Genomic DNA, 20,800 nt, shown 5'->3' with positions numbered 1-20,800 from the left:
TTTGCTCCCCTTTCTTTTGGATTAGTCTATGATGCAAACATTTGTGGCAGATGAATTTAAGTACATTTAAAATAAAATATGTCTTCGTACAGTCCATGTAGGAATGTTTTGGTTACAGCATTGGGTCAACCACAAATAAATGGAGGGGAAGGCAATGCCCACAAACAGGCATTGTGAATATCATAATTAGCAAATTGCCTTTAACTGTTCAGTAACATACATTTTTGCAATAATCTTGCAAAATGCTCTGTGAATAAAAAGAAACAAATAATTTACTTAAGGAAAAAATGAGTTCCTTTGGAACTATGTATCTGTTCACTTAATTTCCTCCAAAATCTTAGCAACTTTCATATCCTGAATTGGGCATTAATAACCAGCTATTTTCTATGGCTTATTTATATAGTCCTCTCAACCACTTGTGTGGTAGCTAATATTGGCGGTCAACTTGACACACTTGGGGAGAAAGACCCTCAGCTGAGGAGCTGCTCCATCATATTCATCTGTGGACATGCCTGTGGGGCTATTTACTGTGGGCAATACCGTACCTGGGCAGGTTGTCCTGGGAAACATCAGGGAGGCAAGCCAGTGAGCGGCACTCCTCTGTGGTGCCCGCTTCAGCCCCTGCCTCCAGGTTTCTGCTTGAGTTCCTGTCCTGGCTTCTCTCACTGAAGGACAATGAACCAAACCCTGTCTTCCCTGAGTTCATTTTTATCACTCTCATCAGAAGCCAAAAACAATAGACTGTGAAACAGATCTTATCACCTCTTTTTACAGAAATAAAGTGGTTGTCCTGATAAATTAATCTTTGCACACAAATTTAAAAGGCTGCCATGTGGCTGATTATCCAGGCATGCCATTCTGTGTTTTCCTGTTGCCAAAGTTTATGGCCTTCGGGTTAGCTCTCGGTATTCAAAGGGTCATAGAATAGGCAACCAACATATGTCTTGGAGTGTAATGCTAAACCTAATATGGGTAAATAGCAGTGGCATTGTATAATGTGGGTCTTAAGGTTTTATTGCTGTGAAGAGGTACCATGACTGTGGTAACTCCTATAAAAGAAACCATTTAATTGGGGCTGGCTTACAGTTCACAGGTTTAGTCCATTATCATCATAGAGGGAAGCATGGTGGCATGCAGGCAGACATGGTGCTGAAGAAGGAGATGAGCATTCTACATCATGATCAGCAGGCAGCAGGAGTGTCACACTATATCTGGCATGAGTGTTTGAGACCTCAAAGCCCGCCCCCTAGTGACACACTTCTTCCAACAAAGTCACACCCACTCTAACAAGGCCATACCTCCTAATAGTGCTACTTCCTATGAGCCTTTGGGGGCATTTTTAATCAAATAACCACAATGTATTTGTCTAGCTTATTATACCTTTGTGTTTTCAATACAAATACACACTATAATAAACCAGAACACCATACTACAACATCACAGCAAAAATTCTGGTCAGTGATGCATGTCAGTGGCACTTATTTGTAACTGCTTACAAGACTCACCCCTCATATATAAAGAAGCACAAAACTCGTCGCCAGGATATACACTAAATATAAACAGGAATAAATATCTATTGCGATTATTTCACTAGTGAGATGCAATTGCATAACTCACCGTGGAGGAAGCGCTTGGGAGACACCTTAATATTGTGTCCCAAGGATCAATAGGACCATTTCTAAAGAGGAGGGAACTCCATTTTCCTTCTTGTGATTTTCATAAATGTACAGTCTTCTGTATTTTTAGCAATTACCTTTTATTTCTTCACTCTAAAACAGAAAACCTTAAGGCAGCCATAAGGACTCAGGAGTTCGCAAGCTTCAGTCATGAGGTTAGCTGATCACTGACTGCTGTTTGCAGCATTCCTCTTGACTCAGTCACTGGTGAGTCATTTCTTGTCCTCCCAGTACCACCACCCTGCCTTCTTTTTAAAGGTAATTTTTTCAAAGGAAGCTGAAATCATTCATTCACTAGCATCAAAACTTGACAGAGTTGAGCAACTTGCCCAAGCTGAAATAAAAGAAGGTTCCTGTCCTTTCCAGACCCTGAGAACTGGACAGTCTCATGCAAAGCCTACAGCTGACAGCTGACTAAGTGCCAGAGAAGATGTGAGTCCAGAACACTGGGAACCCAGAGGGAGGATGAACCCAGCCTGGGGCCAGAAGACTGTTCCTCAAGACAGCATTTAAAACAGAGACTTTGCAGATAAATAGGAGCTTTCCCTGCTAGAGGGGCACTTGGGTCTGGGAGGAGTGCTTCAGGGCCAGTGCTTAATAAGGCTCAGAGAAAGAAAAAACACTTGTAGGCAATAGTGTCATTAAAACAGCTATCTAGTTTTTGATGGGACTCAGAGCAGGGTGCGTAAAGACCAAATGGGATATGAGAGAAGAAAAATTAGGCCCAAAAGCACATGCCAGTGATTAGTTAAGTAGGTTAAGATGCTTGCATAGATGAGAAAGGGTAGATAAATTAAAATCAAGTTATTGATATAGACAAATAGGAAAAAATGTTTGGTATAAAATAAAAACATGTACGTGTGAAGTTCTAAAAATCGAAAGGACGGACACTAAAGTGTTGGCACTAATCACCTCTGGCTGGAGAATTATGAATAATTTTCTCCTAATCTCTCTTTGTTTCTGTGCCTTCCAGATCTTCTGCAGCAAGCATGCATTATTTGGCACTTTGGATGAAGAAGAATGTGTGTACTAAAATAGAATTCATAAGCTGGGCTTGAATCGTGACATCCTAAAGACTTTGGATTTTATTTCCCAGAAAATGAAAGACTATTCCAGGTATTCAATTAGGGAAGTTGGATGCACAGACGTTTTTAGAAAGAAATGTTAAGTAGGCATACTGTGCTAGAAGGGTTTGAGACTGGGAAAAAAAAATGATGGACACAGCCATGCAGAGGCAGGAGGGACAGAAAACATGACTGGAGTAGAACAGACAGGGCTTATTAACTACAAATGGAAAGAACAGACATGGGAAAGAACTCCAGAACTGTAGTGTGGGTGATTGGTTCTATACAGATATCGGAAGCCAACAGACATAACAAGAAGGAAAAAGGCAGAATGATGACTTGTTTCTGTATGTGATGTGTCTGGAGGACATTCTGGTAGGTGTGCTACTAGGAAGTTTGGAATATGAGCTTGGATGTAGAAAATAGAGGGGCCTAAGAGTATATTTGCATAAGATATGGAGAAGCCTGAGGTTGAGTGAGCTCAACTGGATAAAGCAGAAAGTAAGCAGGACCTTGGAAATTGCTGAATTGAAGCAGTCACTGGCACACTCAGAGAACCAAGTGTCTATTTTGATTGACATATATGATATGTATTTCTGAGGCACAATGGTATATTTTAATGTTTTGTGTATACATCAGGTAGTGATCACATCAGATAATATTGATGTGTCACCTTAAAATTTATCATTTCTTTTTTGTTTTTTTTTGTTTTTGTTTTTTTTTTGTTTGTTTGTTTTTTCGAGACAGGGTTTCTCTGTGGTTTTGGAGCCTGTCCTGGAACTAGCTCTGTAGACCAGGCTGGTCTCGAACTCACAGAGATCCGCCTGCCTCTGCCTCCCAAGTGCTGGGATTAAAGGCGTGTGCCACCACCGCCCGGCTAAAATTTATCATTTCTTGATGGCAAACATATTTAAATTCTTCTCTCCTAGAAGTGAGAAGAGTTCTTCTTTGGATAGTGCAGGAGAATTGTCTGTATTCTGTCAATCATGTTATAAATAAACGCTGATTGGCCAGGCAGGAAATATAGGTGGGAAAACCAGACAGGAAGTAGAAATGATGTAATGAGAACAGGAGATTTCTGGGAAGGAGGAAGTTGATTACTCCCACTCCTGCCCAGACCACCGAAGCAGCAGGATGTGATCTGCCTCACTGAAAAAGATACTGAGCCACATGGCTAACGTAGATCAGAAAAATGGGTTAATCAAGATGTGAGAGTTAGCCAGTGAGAGGCTAGAGCTATTGGGCCAATCAGCTTTATAACTTATAGAGACCTATGTGTGATTTTCTTTGGGGCTAAACAGTTGTGGGGGGGAACAAAAACTCAAACAACAGGCAGGCCCCTGCTCATGTTACAAGATAGAGTATGGTCAGACCTGGCCTAGAGCAAGGGTGAAGGGCTTACTACAAGCCTTCAGTTGCTAATAGAATATCACTATAGAACTCAATATCAAACAGTCTACACAGGAAAACAAGACAAGAACAAAAGCATGGGTCAAAGAAAGACTACTGACTGTCTGCACTCAGTGGTAGGTAGGAGGGTTTTTCAAAGTTCCTGATGGATCCTTCGAGAAGGGCTCCTAGACCCTGGATAGCCAAGGCTGACCTACAGCAGAGCTATGGTGAGATTCCAGACAGTGATTCCAGACTTCTCTGACAAACAAGGAGCTTTATGTCAACAGAGAAATGCCCCATGTCTCATTTAACCCTACATTTCAGCCCTCCCTCTAACCACATAACTCCTCACTTTATTCTACCAGTTTCTCATGATGTTGAGACCTTCAACCCCTCATGTTTTCACCAACTGCCCCTGTCTTTATCTTCTGTCCTCTCTGCTTCTGCCAGCTTTAAGCTCCACATTCAGTCATATTCCGTCTCCTTAGATACAATTCATTTGCCATGTTATTGTTATTAAATGCATGGATAACCTTCTCCAACTCAGTTTAAATCCTCTTCACTTGTTCCATGCCTTTGTTGTGTAAGAAAAAAGACAATCTATTGACTAGTCTCAGTTTAAATCTATGACCAGAAATTTGAAATATCTGGTGACCCCCTAAGCTTGCATGGTTCATCTACTTGTCTGTTTGCTTTACCAGTTCATGCTTTTTCTCCCTGACAACCTCTATTACCTCTTTCACATCCACATTCAGGTGATGGTTTTTCTTGCAGTCTGGAGAACACTGAAACACTCAGAAGAGAAGTTCAAAAGACAACCACCATTTCGGCGATCCATCTTCTAGAGCGTAATTCACATCTTTGCTCTCTCCACATTCCTCTTAAAATAATGCCATTTCTATATTCTGTCTTGCTGACATCACTAACTTTTATCTATTGATTCCATGTAAATGTCCTATTAATTTTAAATCTATCTATATATATATCTATCTATCTGTCTGTCTGTCTGTCTGTCTATTTATTTATTTTTGGGTTTTTGAGACAGGGTTTCTCTGTGTAACAGCCCTGGCTGTCCTATAACTAGCTCTTGTAGACCAGGCTGGCCTTGCACTCACAGAGATCCACCTGCTTCTGCCTCCCGAGTGCTGGAATTAAAGGCATGCACCACCACTGTCCAGTTACTTTAAATCCTTCTTGACCCAACTGCCTTCATTTCTTCTCTTCCTTTTGAACAAAAGTCTTGAAGAATCTATATTTACAGTTCCCAATTTTTCCCTCTAAGCCATTCTTATATGCATTCTAGTGCACGTGATCGACACATGCCGATAGCTTCATTAAGTCTCTATGGCCCTTCATTGCCGAGTGCAGTCAGTTGTCGGCTTCATTATACTTGACATTCCTGTTCCTTCCGAAACATTGGTTTCCACTGCATTGCATTTCAGAAGTCTCCTCCTACCTTCCCTGGAAGGTGGTCTTGGCCTCCTTTAATGGTTTTTATTTTTCCTCCTGACCTCCTAATGCCAGAGGGCTCCCAGGTTCAGTCCTTGTACCTCATCTCTGCTCTACAAACACTCCTGGGAGATCTCACCCAGTCTCAGACTTAAAAAAGGAAAAAACACAGTCAAATGCTGGACAACCCCAATGCATCTCCAACCAGACTTTTGAAACTATGAACTTATCCACCTCTCCAGCATATCTAGAATATCTGAAACATTATCCATCATGATGCCTTCCACACGACTGCTCATGACAGTTCAAGCTTAGTCAAACCCCAAACCATAAGTTTTATTTTTCTCTTTCTTATCAATACCAGAAATAGTTCACCAGGAGATCTTATTGGCTCTGAGTCTGAACACTTGCCACCACCTCCAGGGATTTCACTCAGGCCCCCGTCATCTCTCACCTAGGTTACCAAAATAATGTACTAATTGATGTAATTGATCCTTTCGAAAAGCAAGCCAAATTATCTCATTCCATTTTCAGCACCCAAGCAAGGTTCCCCATGCCATTCAAAGAACAACCCAAACAACTATCAAGGGCCTATAAGGTTCTATTTCATCTGACTCTCTTTATCTCCAGGATACTCTTCCAGTAACTCACTGCACGTCCACCATGCAAGACCCACTTATTGTTTCTCTGCCATGCCAAACAGGTACATATGACTGGTTGGCCCCACTGCCTGGAATGTCTCCCTCCTGATGTTCACATGGTTGACTCCTCCACATTTCCCACATCCCTGCTTAATTGTTCCTATTTAACATCCCAAAAGTTCTGCCGACCCCCATTTCAGCCCTTTTAAAAATCACTATCACCTTGACATGTACAAAACATATTAATAAGGTTATTTTCTGGTTCTCTCCCCATGGAAATTAAAACTCTAAACATGAAAACACTTTCATATGTTTTTTAGACCCATTCCTTGTATGTAGGAATTGCTCAGTTAACAATTAGTAAGGAGAGAATCTATTCCTCCTACCCAATCAATCACAGATAACTCAAGGTTACCCACTGTACTTTGATTAGCATTTATCCTGTTTTTTTTTTTGTGTGTGTGTGTGCTTAGTAAAGTGATCAATAAATTGAACAGAATTTTTTGATGGATCAGTGACCCGTAGAATATTTTAATTTCTTTATATTTGATTGCATTTCTTCATTTCTTTACCCTATCAGAGTTTGTTCTGGATGGGATTCAAGTTTAGAAACAGGGTAAATTATCACAAGGATAATATTGACATATTTTCCAAAAGTGAGCCCCCATCTATGTCCCTTTTGGCAAGCAGCAAGGATCTCTAGAGAGCACCCCATCCTGAATATCACCTATGTGATGAGTCAGAACAGGAAAAGCCTCCTTACCTTTACACATCTGATACTCCTTGCTGGAGCTTGTTTCTAAATAGAAGCCTCCAGACTTCCCCAAGCTGTTGCTCCTGGTGGCAGCTAAACCAATTGACCAGATTGTACTGGTTGGTTCAATGTGTTTGTTTACTAGTTGAAGACTGCATTAAGGGCAGGATTATTTCATGGTGTTTGGTTTCTTGGCCTTCTTCCAGCTCTCTCTCTCTCTCTCTCTCTCTCTCTCTCTCTCTCTCTCTCTACAAAATGGCAATGTCTCTCTTGCTCTGAAAGAGTGTATATTCTGAGATTTAAATTGACTATCTTTAGCGCTCTGTTCTTCAAAAATTTGCTATCGTTACTGATTAAACAATGCAGCCTGAATTTAGTCAAGTGCCCACAACTAATAGCAATGCCCAAAGCATCTTTATCCCCCCCCCCCCACATTTTGCTTCCAGTTACAGCCTTGGCCAATGCACTTCCCTTTTTTGCTGTGTTATTGTCTTGCAAATGAAACATGTGCAGCTCTTTGAGCAAGTACAAAAATAAAATATGAACATATTCTTATCTGAAATGCCACTTTCCCAGTATTCTTTCTGGGTTGCTCTTCATTAACCAAAGTACCATTGTCACAGAAATTATAATACTCTGTAATTTTAGAGACAAATTCTACATGCTCTTGACCACCCAAATGCCTGGTTTCTAATTTAAATATTCAAAGGTGACATTCAAGTCATTTCTACAAGATCTAGTCAAGATTTCAGTCCACGTGTCTAGGGTTAAAGAAAGCACCCTTTGCCAATAGGAAAGGGGAAAAAAAGCTACAAAATTGTGAGATTGTAGTAAAAAGATTTTAAAGAATGTTCCACAGCATGTTATTTTTCTTCCAGAAAATTCTAACACTATATAATTACTTTTGTATGGAAATGAATAATGTAAGCCTCTTTTGCTAAAAACAGCTAGACAGAAACATCCAAAGTAGACAGGCCTTTCCTGAGAGGAGATAACATATTAAACTGGAAAATATCTGTATGAGGATGGTCCACAGGGCAATGCTCTCATAACCCAGTATAGAGTTGCATGGGAAATGAAGTGATTTTTCATCTATGTGTCAAGATTAGAGGGGGTCCCCTGCTTCACACAAACTCTGTAATATTGATGGCATCCCAAACTGTCAGAGAAAAAAATATCAATCAGAAATGCATATAAAGTGCATTTGGTTAAAAATAATAGCAAAAACATCAGTTAAGTTCCTTTTTTTTAGGCAGATAAAATTTATGCTTTGATAAAGAAAAACTGAAATTCCACCTGCATGGAAATGAAAGTGAAACTACTCTCCCAGTTCAGAAAACAAAAATAAGCAAACAAACAGACAAGCAAACAAACAAAAAACAGGCTTCACTTTGGTGGTTGGCAGAACTAACCCCAGCAGATATAGTGGTGGGTTTATATGTCAAGAAAATAGAATGTAGAGACTTGGAACATAGAGCCCCTCACTGGCTTCTGTCACTCCTGTTCTCAACAACATGGTGTGTGTGTGTGTGTGTGTGTGTGTGTGTGTGTGTGTGTGTAATTGCTTCCAAAGCCTAAGAGCATCTCAGCCTAGGCGGAATAAAACTAGAATCCAACAGCTCAGTGGTGGCCGCGACGTGCAGCAGGGGCGGGTGGCTGTGTCTCACTTCCCAATCCCACTCTGCCCGCCTTTTGCATGATTTCTCGCTACAAGCTCGCAATTCAGGTACCTAAGCAGGTTCTTTTCTTTGCCCAGCACGGAGAACCTTCTAAGGACATTTTATCATGACCAGTTTCCATGCTGGCAACATCTCAATGGCCCATGGTGAACAAGCTGACCCACCCAGCCAGTCCAGCTGCAACCAACTAATATCCCCACTGCCTTTGTCCCCAGCTCCAGGTGAGAGAACCCTAGCACCCAGTAAAGCCTTTCCAAGTGAGTAGCCCAAGGACTGATGGTCAGCTAGTGGAACAGCCATGTTAGCCTCCTCCAGCGTAAATCAGCCACCAGTGAGCTGACCGACGACAACCAGGAGCGCTCATCCTGTCCTCTGCACGCCTCCACCCCCACAACTGAGACAAACTCCATGACTGCCTCAAGGTTCAGCACCTAGGACAGCGGACGCGGACATACTTTTCGCCCCAAAGGCTCAAAAGGCCAGGAATGTGATAGTGACAACACAAACCCCGCTGCAGGTGTCCCCACCGTGCGTCCTCCCGCACCGCTCCCCCGCGCCCCCGAGCGCCCACCTCCCACCCTCATCTCGTTCAGGACGGCCTCCCGGCGTCTTACTTTTCTGGCTGGAGTAACCCGGGTAATAGCCATAGTAGCCAGTAATCCGCAGGATCCGGTCCTCGATAGTGGCTACCCCGTTGGGGGCCGCCTTGACATCCATAGAGAGCGCGGGGCGGCGGCTCCCGGCGCCGCGGGGCGTAGATCAAAGCGCGGGGCCCGGGTGCTGCTGCAGGTGCTGCCGCCGCCGCCGCTGGTGCTGATGTTGCAGCTCGTGCTCCCGCGCCCCAGCTCTGACTCCACCGCCCGGCGCAGCTCTGGCTTCGCATTACAGCAGCGGCGGCAGCGACGGCGGCAACGAAACGGCCCCCACTCTGGCCGGCCTCTCTGTCAGTCTGGCAGCTCTCCGCCCGCCACCAGCTCACTGCTGCCCAAAGAGCGCCCCCTCACCTCGGACGCCCACCTAGGTCTGGGACGCATGTGGGCGCCCCACCTGGTCTCCGACTTTCACCATTAACCCTAGGGCCGAAAGTAGACACCCCCAAAGCCACTTGAGTGAAGGGATGGTCACCAGGTGCTCAGGGTGAACAGCTGTGGGTAGCAGAGACCCAAACAGAACTAGGGGGTAGTAATTCAAGAGATGCTCTCAGTAGTTCAGCACTTCTGCCCCTACCCCGCGTTTCTTCCACGCTGCTGCCCATTTCGCCTTGAATCTGAGGATATGAAAGCATTCACGGGCATTAATCCTTGCAACTTGTCTAGACAACCAAAGATTCTTTTTTTTTTCTTTTTGCGAATTGGAAAAGAAATGAATCCCCAGCAGGTGGTGTGCAGAGTGATTATCCAGGTGAACACAAAGACTTTAAGAGTTCTAGTCCTCGCGGGACTCTCTATCCTCCAATAAATAAAACAAAGGCTAGGACCATGCACCTGAGCACAACACACTCATCGGTCCACTTCCAAATATCCAATAATCTAAGAAAAAAGTACTGTCTTCTTTTTTGCCACAGACATCAGAAGTGAGGCCTTTCAAATTGTATCCGGGCATGTGAGTTGTTGCTACAGTCTAACGAGAAAGACTTTCTATCTATGCAGAACATTCTTGAAGCCCTATGAGCAGAGTGAGCAGCTGCTACACACATGTGCCTCTTCTTTGTTGATTAGAGGTCCTGGGGTTAGGTGATGGCAGGGAGCAAACGACTAACCGGCTCCTAGTGTACAGCTACTGTCTCATAAACATTAGCCTTTCAGTCTCCCCTTTCCGTGGGAAAGGACATGGGAGGGGAAGGGAGACTACCATCAGCTTAGAGGCTGTCAGATCCACCTTACCCCAAGAGGTCTTCGACATCCCTGCCAATTGCCACATTTCTGAAGATCATGGAGTGCAAAGAGCAGAACTATGGGTTTATTTCCCAGCTCCTTTGAAAGGCCTCCCAATATTCTCTTCATTGTGTGTGGACTCTCAAGAACAAAGAACCCAGCCAGGCAATGGTGATGCACATGCCTTTAACTCCAGCACTTGGAAAGCAAAGGCATGAAGATCTCTGAGTTCAAGGCCAGCCTGGCCAGCACTGTGAGATCCAGGACATCCAGAGCTACACAGAGAAATCTTGTCTCAAAAAACCAGACCATACCAACCAACCAATCAACCAAACAAACACAAACTAAAAACAAGCAAACAAATAAATAAAAACAAAACGACAGAACAAAGACATGTGCAAACTATTGACCTAAGGTGATGTGGGCTCAAGTGTGTGAAAAAGCAGCCTTACCTTCCACAGTGGGCTGATCACCTTTGTTCAGACACAAAGCTCTGTAGTGCATCTTGAGAACAGACTGAACCTCAGGTGGGTGTGACTGTGAAGAGAGTCCCTAAGAGAATCAATTTCCTGCTGCACCTGTTGACTGGGTTAGACTAGAAGTGCGAAAGGAGCCAAACAATCAGATGGAGTCAAAGGGGAGACTTTTCAATGGGAGAAATGCACAGAGTCATGGGAGAAAGCTGAATGCTTAAAGCAAAGCAGGGAAGGATTATATTCGTCTCCACCCCGATGCAATGCGTAGCATGATGTTGTTAGTTTTACTATTTGTATAGTAAGTCATATAAAATACATTCACTGCACATAGAAAAGTACACTAGTTTCTGTGAGTTCGAGGCCAGCCTGGTCTACAAAGGGAGTTCCAGGACAGGTTCCAAAGCTACAGAGAAACCCTGTCTTCAAAAAACCAAAAAACCAAAAAACCAAAAAAAAAAAAAAAAAAAGTACACTAGTCACATTAATTTAAAATCTTCCTTTTGTTTAACATTTCTATAAAACATAAATTGCCTGTACTGCATCTAGTATGAATTTAATATAATTCATTATAACAGAACACATTAAGGTGCATTTAATGAAAAAAGTAATTGGAATGATAAAAAACCTTCAAAAGTAACAAACATATTAATATGTTGACTTGAAAGGCAACTGATTTTCTCCCATGTGTGCTTAAACTGTTAATAGTCTGACTTGGAAATAAAATTTAAATAGGAGAACACTCACAGATGTTTTTAATCATTTCCAAACGGTCAATTGAAATACAGGTAGACAAGAGCCGGGCGATGGTGGCACATGCCTTTAATCCCAGCACTTGGGAGGCAGAGGCAGGTGGATCTCTGTGAGTTCGAGACCACCCTGGTCTACAGAGCTAGTTCCAGGACAGGCTCCAAAGCCACAGAGAAACCCTGTCTCGAAAAACCAAAAAAAAAAAAAAAAAAAAAAAAAAAAAGAAATACAGGTAGACATTATAATCTAGAACACGCTTTTTTAGGGGATGGAACTGAAGGTATATATATTCACTCGCAAATGTAATAGTGGGTTTTTAGCTTTTCAGATATTCTTCTGTACATTCTTGTAAAATTACGGAAATTATATGGTGAGAAGAATTTGTAAAGTGTTTTTATGTGCTTACATGCTACATCACTTTCCCCAATCAAGATACTCAATTTTATAAAATCGCCTCAAATCGATTCTGGAAGAATTAAGGAACGAGGTAATTTAACAAGTGAGAATTGAAAGTGGCTCATGATACATATGGTAATCCTTCACATAGTTTCTCTCCTCGTCATAAACCATTCTCCAACCTTAAAATTTGCCTACGATGTTTTAAAGATGTAAGTATCGTGTGAACATATGTGGGGATGGGTATGTGAATGTGCATGCAGGTGGGGTCAAAGGTCAGAAAAGGGCATCAGATTACATAAAACTGGAGTTACAGTTGTGAACATCCGACATGAATTCTAGGTCCTCTGGAAGAGCATGAAATGTTTTTAATCATGGAGTCATCTCTCTAGATTCTGTGTGGCATTTTAGGCATACCTTCAAGGCATTTAACCAAGGGCATCCAACTGTGATTCTGAGTTTTAATATCTGGGACATATTTATTTTAGTGATCTGGTAGACTCAGCTTAGATATTTATGCTAATTCGGGCATAAAAAACCTGTCTGTGTTGTTAGAATGTATCAAATCATTTGCAAAGTAGTTCGTGTGATGGGCACATTGCACACAATCACATGGATACAAGCACACACAATATACATTCATATTGCTGAAAGGAGTGGAATTGCTCCCTACTCCTCTGAGAAGCTAATGTAGCGTGCATACTTTCTCGAGCTAAAAGTAAGGCTGCTTGGACAGGAATGGTGAAGCTTTTCTCTCTGAGGGAAAACGATTATATAGCCTGTTCCCAGAGCTGACCCCAAACAACTTGCACAGGGTTAGTGTTTAAATATCTGTCAAGAAAGGGCACCTGGGAAGAAAATGTCATGGCCTTCATACACCACTTTAGAGAAAGTTGTTTTGAATATTTAGCTATTACATCATCAGCTGCTCTATTTGGAATGCTGACAGGGCCTTTCTATTCTAATCTTAGGCAAAGGCAAGCATTACTAATTTACCTTTCAGCTGAAAGGTGTTGGGGATCCAGAAATCTGGGTGTCTGTGTGGGAAGTCAGGGCTGAGTCTGTGCTCCTTCACCCCCAAGTGGCAAACTTGTTCCAGGGTGTATTTCCCACACTCAGTTCCCTGGAACTGCATCAAACTTCTTTAGAAAAAGTCTTAAGTAATTTTGGCAAACGCTAAATTTTAGAACGTATCTACACCTTTTCTGTCTGTGTCTGTATTCTTCTGTTCCTTCTTCTCCAGTTCCCCTTCCCTCTCCTTCAGTGGGACAGCGCAATCATTTGGAGCTAAGACTTTGGAGCCAGACTGTCATGGGTCCTACAGGACCTCATCATTCTCTAGCTGTGGAACTTCGGTGGTAAGTCTCTTAAATTATGTATGGCTCCACTTTCTCACTTTTAAAATAGGAACAGTTACACTTCTTGGTACCCTGCTCACATAGCAGTGACTGGTACATCATAAGTTCCGTAAGTGGTGGGTAGCACTGTTTTCCTCTGTGCATACCTGGAACCTCTGAGCTACTCTCCTCTTCTGTGGAATTGGCTCATTATTTCTACTTCACAGTATTTCTGTGAAGTTGATGGTATATAAAAACGTGGTGGAAACCTGGCTTCACGGAGATGCCTAAGATGCGTTAATACTGTTTTTCCAACCCTACCCTTGTTCCATCCATTGTATATTACTTAATTCATACTCTAACACCTTTGGGGATTTTTCTGTGGCAGTTACTTTCACAGGTCTCCTTCAGTTCTTTCAATCACAGGAATCATGGGAGGCAAATATTCTTTATCCAAGAAACAAGCTAGTCTCAGAGGAGAGTGTGTGCTTCCCATCATTTGAAGAGCTACACAGCCAGGAAGACTTGACTTCAGGATAAGAGGGGAGTAAAAACCACTGAAGCCCAGTTCTTAGACACTGCCATGACTTAGTGACAGTGTTCTAAGGAGGTTGAGCATGCTTGGAAGATCTTTGTGGTACTTTGTGGGAGACTGAACCATTGCCACTGGGCTTCTTACCCTCAGCAATGTCTGGTGCCTCCCAGCTTGTCCAGAGCAGCAGAGCTTGAATGAAGGTTCCTGCAGAGCCCAGAGAACTGAAGTCTTAGACATGGCCTATATCTAGCCAAAGATATTCCCTGATACAGGAGCCCCCAAAATACTGACACTACATTTTCTTTTTTTTTTTTTGAAGTGAAATTTACAGTAACTTAAAGAAAGTAGAACTGTTTCAAACCTTTTGGAATAGCTATATTACTTTACAAGTAAGCTTTTCTGTAATTAAATGTCCAAATATGTTCTACAGGCCACAGTCTCCAACATGCTTTGTGTTATTTTTGACATGAGGTTAAACATAACATTAGCTGTAAAAATGCCAAGTCTGCTGAAGTAATCATTAGTACTGTTTGCCAAATAGTTATTCTCCCCCATTTTAGCCATAGGATGGAGTTGCACTTCCTGCCCCCTTGTGGCTGTGGGAAGTTATGTGACTGATGCTCTTCTGTGATCAAAAGGGGACAGTTGTCATCCCAGCTAGGGTCATACAACACACAAGTGTTTTCTTTCCTTCTGGCACTGTGATTGTCAGCATTCAAGATGACTCTCTCTGACATGCAAATGTAATGTTACTAAAATATTAAAATGGAAAGGAATTTTGAATTCCTTCCACTAATGCTATATTTAATTTTAAATCATCTCTGTATCCTTTGGGTTTTGTTTTGGTTGATTTTTTTCCTTTGTTTGGAAATTTGCTTGTTTATCTGTTTGTTTGTTTGTTTGGTAAGGCTTGGTCTGAGCTTCTCTGTATAGTACTGACCAGGCCTCCAATTCATAGTTTTCATGCTTCAGCCTTCTTCTGAGTGCTGGGATTACAGGCATACATCACCACACAAATTTTTCTTGCCCAAAGACATACCACACATATTGAAGAATCAAGTTCTTCAAGAAATTCATCAATAAGCCATACAGAAGACAAAAGTACATTGTTAGAAACATCATGAATGGAAGAGAAATCATAGAGAACAGGACGTTTCAAACTCCTTAGAATACACCAAAAAGATAGAAAGCCCACAACACATTCTCAGTAAAACCACATCTGAAACAATGACTACTATTAAAAGAAATTTAAGAAAGACTTTGGCTTTTGTGTCAAGAACTAATTTTTAGAAAATATATTCCCAAGGCTTTATATCACCATTATTTTCAATGTCTGAGATGTTCATCCAAAAATGCTCTTTAAACACCATAAGATGATACAGAAGCAGCATATTGGACCATTCTCTTTCTTTCTTTGGCTACGGTGATGCTGGAAGACTTGCCTGACTAATTAGAGACAGCCTAGCTCTCAGTCGAGGCGTGGAAAGGATTGTGTCAAATTTCTTCCGTGCTCTGGTTCTCTTGCCTAACCTTGGAATGCCCAGCTTTGTGTGGATTCCTATGGGCTTCAGAAGAGCCAGAGACTGACAGTCAGGGGCTTCCATGTTGATACTGACAGGAATGTGCATCTGCTTGAATCAGGCCTTGTAACCCAAAAGTTCAGGGCAGATGTCGCACCAGACCAAGCTGCAAGACCAGGAGATCAGAGCTGGTTCATAAAGTCTTCTGTTTCCAATAGCTTGCCCTTAGAGGTGGTCATTTATCAGTCTCTTTCCTACAAGATCAAGAATCAGTTTACTGCTCAGTCTGAATGTTAAGTCCTGGTCAGTACAATAATCTGCCCTTCCGAGTACCTGCCCTAGTGTAGAAATCCCTACCTCTTTCCCAGGCTCCATTTGAAGACTTTAATTTTCCAGGCTCGCATCATCTGCTCCAGTATCTCGGCTGGAAACTAAGTGGAGAAAGGACAGGTCAGGCAGGCAGTGGGCAACATGTCAGTGGTATAAGTTGTGAAAACAACTACTTTAATGTCTGAGGTTGAAATCACAGATTTTTTTTATTTTTCTGTTATCCATATAGTCACAGCGTACAGATTGGCATATCCCCAAGGCCATCCAATAGCAATGTCTGAAGGGGGAAGGTTATGGACACCATTGTCTAGTTAGGCATTCAATTTGTGCATTGTGGAAGCCCAACCTCTTCTGGGTTCCAAGAGGGAAAGAGACTAAAGTAATATTTAATGTTCTCACATTTCTTTATTCAGTCAGGTGGTGGTGGCACACACCTTTAGTCCCAGCACTCTCTAGGTAGAGGCAGGTGGATCTCTATGAGTTCAAGGCTATCCCAGTCTACAAAGGGAGTTCCAGGAAAGCCAGGGCTGTTACACAGAGAACCCTTGTCTCGAAATCCCCAAACAAACAAACAAACAATACCAACAACAAAAAGTTCTGACCACTGAGGAACATTACTGAGAACAACAACAACGAAAAAGATTGGCATCAACCCAAATGTCAAGACAGGAAAATTATTGACTAGAATATTCTGAAGAGCTTAAAATAATAGTAGCAAAGACCATGGAGCAATAAAAAATCTCTATTATGAATATGATTAAAAATATTCTAAAATATTATTTAGTCATCTTACATTAGAACAAACATGTGTGCATACACACACCTTTAAAATTCCTTCCCAAGTCTGTTCTCCACTGTTTTATGTGCACTGTGCTGTCACATGCTGCTGTGTGCTGCCTGCACATTAATCTCTTCGGTAATTGCAATTATCTACATCTCAGCAAATGTCATGAGGTCTGCCTAAAGGTCTCTAATTCTTCTATCTCTCCATGTTCTCATAAATAATAACTGAGAGCTCCATGACAACAAGTGCATAAAAAGTTTTTAAATCTCCAAGAAGCCTTAAAACCTACAGATTCTTACACTAACAAGGTGCTTCTGGTTCACAACAGTCCAGCTCCACGTGCCAGGTGATGCTGTTCAGGAGAACCTAGTGAGGAGAGAATCCTTGCTTGAGTGCTCTTGGGTTCTATTTGGTAGATACATTTTTATCCTTTGGGTGTGGGGTAGAAATAAACAAAGGAAGTATTTGCAAATGAATGGAATTATTCATCTCCTTATTTTCATGGATGATATTTTCAGGATTCATTGCCAAAGTCAATATGGGCTCAGTTCGGCAAATTTCTTGGGCTGTATAATTAGCTAAGAGGTTTGGATTTCCTCCTTTATGTATAATTTCCTGATCTCATGTGTAAGACATGTGTTCACTCATGCTTTCCTTGATGGGGGTGAAAACATCACCTGCCACCCAGAAACAGAGTGAGTGCAGGTTATTCCTCTGTTCACTATCCTCCTTCTTTCCTTAATCCTGTTCTGTTCTGAAGTCTGTTAGGACTTTCTTGTTACTGGGGTGCATCAAAATTATACTCCAATTGTCTAGTTTTCACTGCTTATTAATAACCAGAAATGTTAGTGGCTTTGTTACCATTGGGAACTTATCATTACTGGTCACTTAGTGATTCTACTGATAGTCCCAGGCTTGATGGTTATGGCTTGACTCACCTAGGCATTGTTGTAGTTAGCAAGGGGCCAGTTGGGAACTGGTCTAGATCTCCAAAGTTTTGCATAGCCAACTATTAGTCTCCAGACTTTGTGCTGTCATGAGCAAGCTTGTGATAACCATTTGCATTATGAGGCAAATCATGGTAGTAGACAGGTGAGAGAAAGCCACTTAGACTGTCCAATTACCTAGTGGTCCACATACTGATGGGCAGAATCAATTTCTCTACCTTTCTATTCTGTTCTTGCCATGTTACTTATTTTGACCAACACAATATGTCATATGTAATATATTGCAAACCCTTCTAGCTGATGGAATTACTGTAAGGAAATAGGGCCATTTCCCTGTTCTACCACACTCAGCACGGTAACTCAGAATCAGTCTTGCTAAGAAAACTAATTCGAGGCCTGATGGCTTCATTTTCTGTTTTGTTTTTTTGATTCTTCTTTTCCAGATCATGACCTTTAGCAGAATTCCCTGATTCGAGATCAGCACCAAGTCATCTTCTAGTAGAGGGTGAACCAAGGCCTGATTTTATTAGTCAGAATCTAGTATTGAAAGGTTACACATAGCAGTGAGGTAAGATCTGAACAGAAACTGAAGCCTTGTGCATGACACGTAATTCCAAAGCCCCTGACTTTAAAATGAGGAGTAAAATATCCAATACCCATAGAGGCTGGTGCCTACACAACACAGGCACAATCACATACCCAACAAAGACTAGTGAGTTTGATTACATGGGTGGGGCTGTTGCCTCAGCCACGATAAAAGTGGGAACCTGGACAGTTAGGACATTCTCTGTTTACTGGGTGTGGGAGCAAAGGTCTGATGGATGCCCCTTCTCACCATACACACTGTATTTCCAGTTTCTTGGAAACACAAATACATCTTTTAAATTCAGATTTCTTTTTTCTAATTATAGAACCTGGTTGTTGGAAGAAAGAGAAAGACAGATGAAATTGTTTCTATGACTCACCCAATATAACTAACCCAGTATAAACAGATTTATATTTTTAAATGCTTATTTTAATCAAATACTCAAATATTCTAACGTATGAAAACATGGAATTGCTAGGTGAAGATAAATTACTATTTCAAAGCTAGAAAATTCAGATTGTTGCCTTAAATCAGGAAAATCATAATAAAAATTATAAGCCAAAAGGAAAAGAATTGAGAAATACATGTTTTTGCTTATTAAAGTAACTGAAACCTTTGAATTAAATGTTTTTCATCTACAGTTTTGATTTAATGTCAAATACTTAAAGAACACACACACACAGTATTAACTGCTTAGCTTCCGTCTGGCCCATAGAGACAAAACAGGTTCATATCTATGACATTATATTCAATTTCATCCCAGAAAGGAATTAAAATGCTAGTTTTGAAACAACAGTGATAAGCAAGTAAATATTGGGAAGAAAGTAAAATTAAAAATAGAAGCCAGAATGAGGTCGACAGTGTCGAGCAGGCCAACACATTTTTAAGAAGCAGCAATAATGTATCTGGAGGCTTCCTAGACAAAAAAGCACACTTCCTTCTTGTGGTTTTTACATAACTGTCAGAAGCTAAGGACCGGGAGAAGCATAATTCCATCCTGATGTGAACACCAAATGTAAGTTTTCCCAGATGTGCCCCTAAAGAGCATCTCACGCAATGTTCCAAGCAGCATCCCAAAGAACAGGCACAGGAAAACACAGGACCCCAGTGTCTAATAGGACCATGGCAAAGCACTGTGGGGTGTATAATGCAAGCACACTTTAAACATGGGACTTATTTATCATTTTTAACTAATGCCAAACCAAATATTGGAGAGCAGTAGGCTGCTTAACCCTCAGGAAATCTCTACGAACATGGGTTCCCTCAAATGGGAAACATGAGTACTACCAAAACCCATAGATAGAAATTCCTTGAAGGCCTTTTCTCTTATTGTCCAGTGTTGCTAGGCAAGGTCAGGCGATCTTCCTTCTAGTGTGGGTCACCACACAACAAAACAGAAGACTGCTTCTGTGCTATTTCAATCCCCTCTCCTAAACCACAGTTTGCTTTCTCTAAAATAAAGCTCTAAGTACACGAATGGCTCAACAAAACCCTTAGAGCAAATCCCCGCTTCCTAATATTGGTGTATGTTTTGGGCCCCTATCTGCAAGTTCAGTTTCACTCAGAGAGTTCATTCCACTTGGTTCCCAGTTCAGCTTCCTGAACAAACTTTTTTGAGGTCCCCAAGAAGCTCATCTGTCTTGCTCCTCACAATTTTATAAGTGCTTTTTCCTCTATCAGAAACAATCAACCCCTTAACCCCTTCCATTGACTGGAATGCTCCTTTCCCAGCCCAATACGGAAGGTGTTTCCCCAAAAAGGGCATCTTTATCTGTTGGTCTCCCTCTCTAGACTGTAAACACTGCCCACAGAGCTTCTCTGTCTGTTTCTTGCTCATTTTAATCTCATTCAGCACAATGCCAGAGGTGTTTAACAGATATCACATTATTAATTAATTAATTAGTCAATATTAGTTACCACAGAAAAACCTTTGGAACTAAATAGTCTATGGTCAATTTGTTCCTTTTAAATAAAAACAAATATAAAGATATTTTTGATAACTTAAGAACAGTGACCAACTAGCTACCTGAACTAAACTGAACAGTAGATACCATCTCTTCTATTTTCATGCATACAGGGCCAATATTTTCTTTATAAAACAAGCTGTAACCCATTCCTCAACACGGGCATATATTGAGGCACTGTTCTTTGTAGTCTGGAGTGAACTATAACAGCAATGGTTTTGGTGTTGGTGAGTGAGCTTATTAAGCACATAGCAAGTCAAGGCAAACAAACATATAGTGATAGGGAGATATGAAGACAGACAGAGAAGTATCATCAAATTTGGGTGTTAAAGCTTCCAGCAGCAGATGTTTGGAAAGTTCCATTGAGGCAGTCAGCTGGAGTTTCTAATGCCGAGAGTTCCAGACTGAAGATGGTATCCCTTCAGGTGAGACTTTCATGTAAAAAGACAAATGGCAACAGACAGAGATAAACTATCAAATCAGCCACTCACAGCATCTGGAAGAAACCATCTGAGAAAGTGAAACAGTCAGCCAAAGCTCCCAACTGAGCGTTCCATCGCCCATCTCCATAGACAAGTCTCCCGTGCAGGCCTTTTTATATCATTTGATAAACAATAGCACCCCCTGTTGGAAATGATTTGCATTCTGG

General features: G+C 41.5%; 1 protein-coding gene across 1 annotated transcript in view; it reads right to left on the bottom strand.

The window, feature by feature from the left end:
* The window catches only part of Slc35f4 (solute carrier family 35 member F4), a 235,836-nt gene extending 226,335 nt beyond the window's left edge, over positions 1-9,501 (bottom strand). Inside the window, exon 1 of the mRNA XM_057786034.1 lies at positions 9,270-9,501. Coding sequence (XP_057642017.1) covers positions 9,270-9,372 — 103 coding nt within the window. The 5' untranslated portion in view covers positions 9,373-9,501. The remainder of the gene's footprint in view (positions 1-9,269) is intronic.
* Positions 9,502-20,800: the final 11,299 nt, after the last annotated feature.

This window comes from Chionomys nivalis, chromosome 12, assembly GCF_950005125.1.
Source record: "Chionomys nivalis chromosome 12, mChiNiv1.1, whole genome shotgun sequence".
Lineage (NCBI taxonomy): Eukaryota > Metazoa > Chordata > Mammalia > Rodentia > Cricetidae > Chionomys > Chionomys nivalis.
This window is presented reverse-complemented; position numbering and strand designations above follow the sequence as displayed.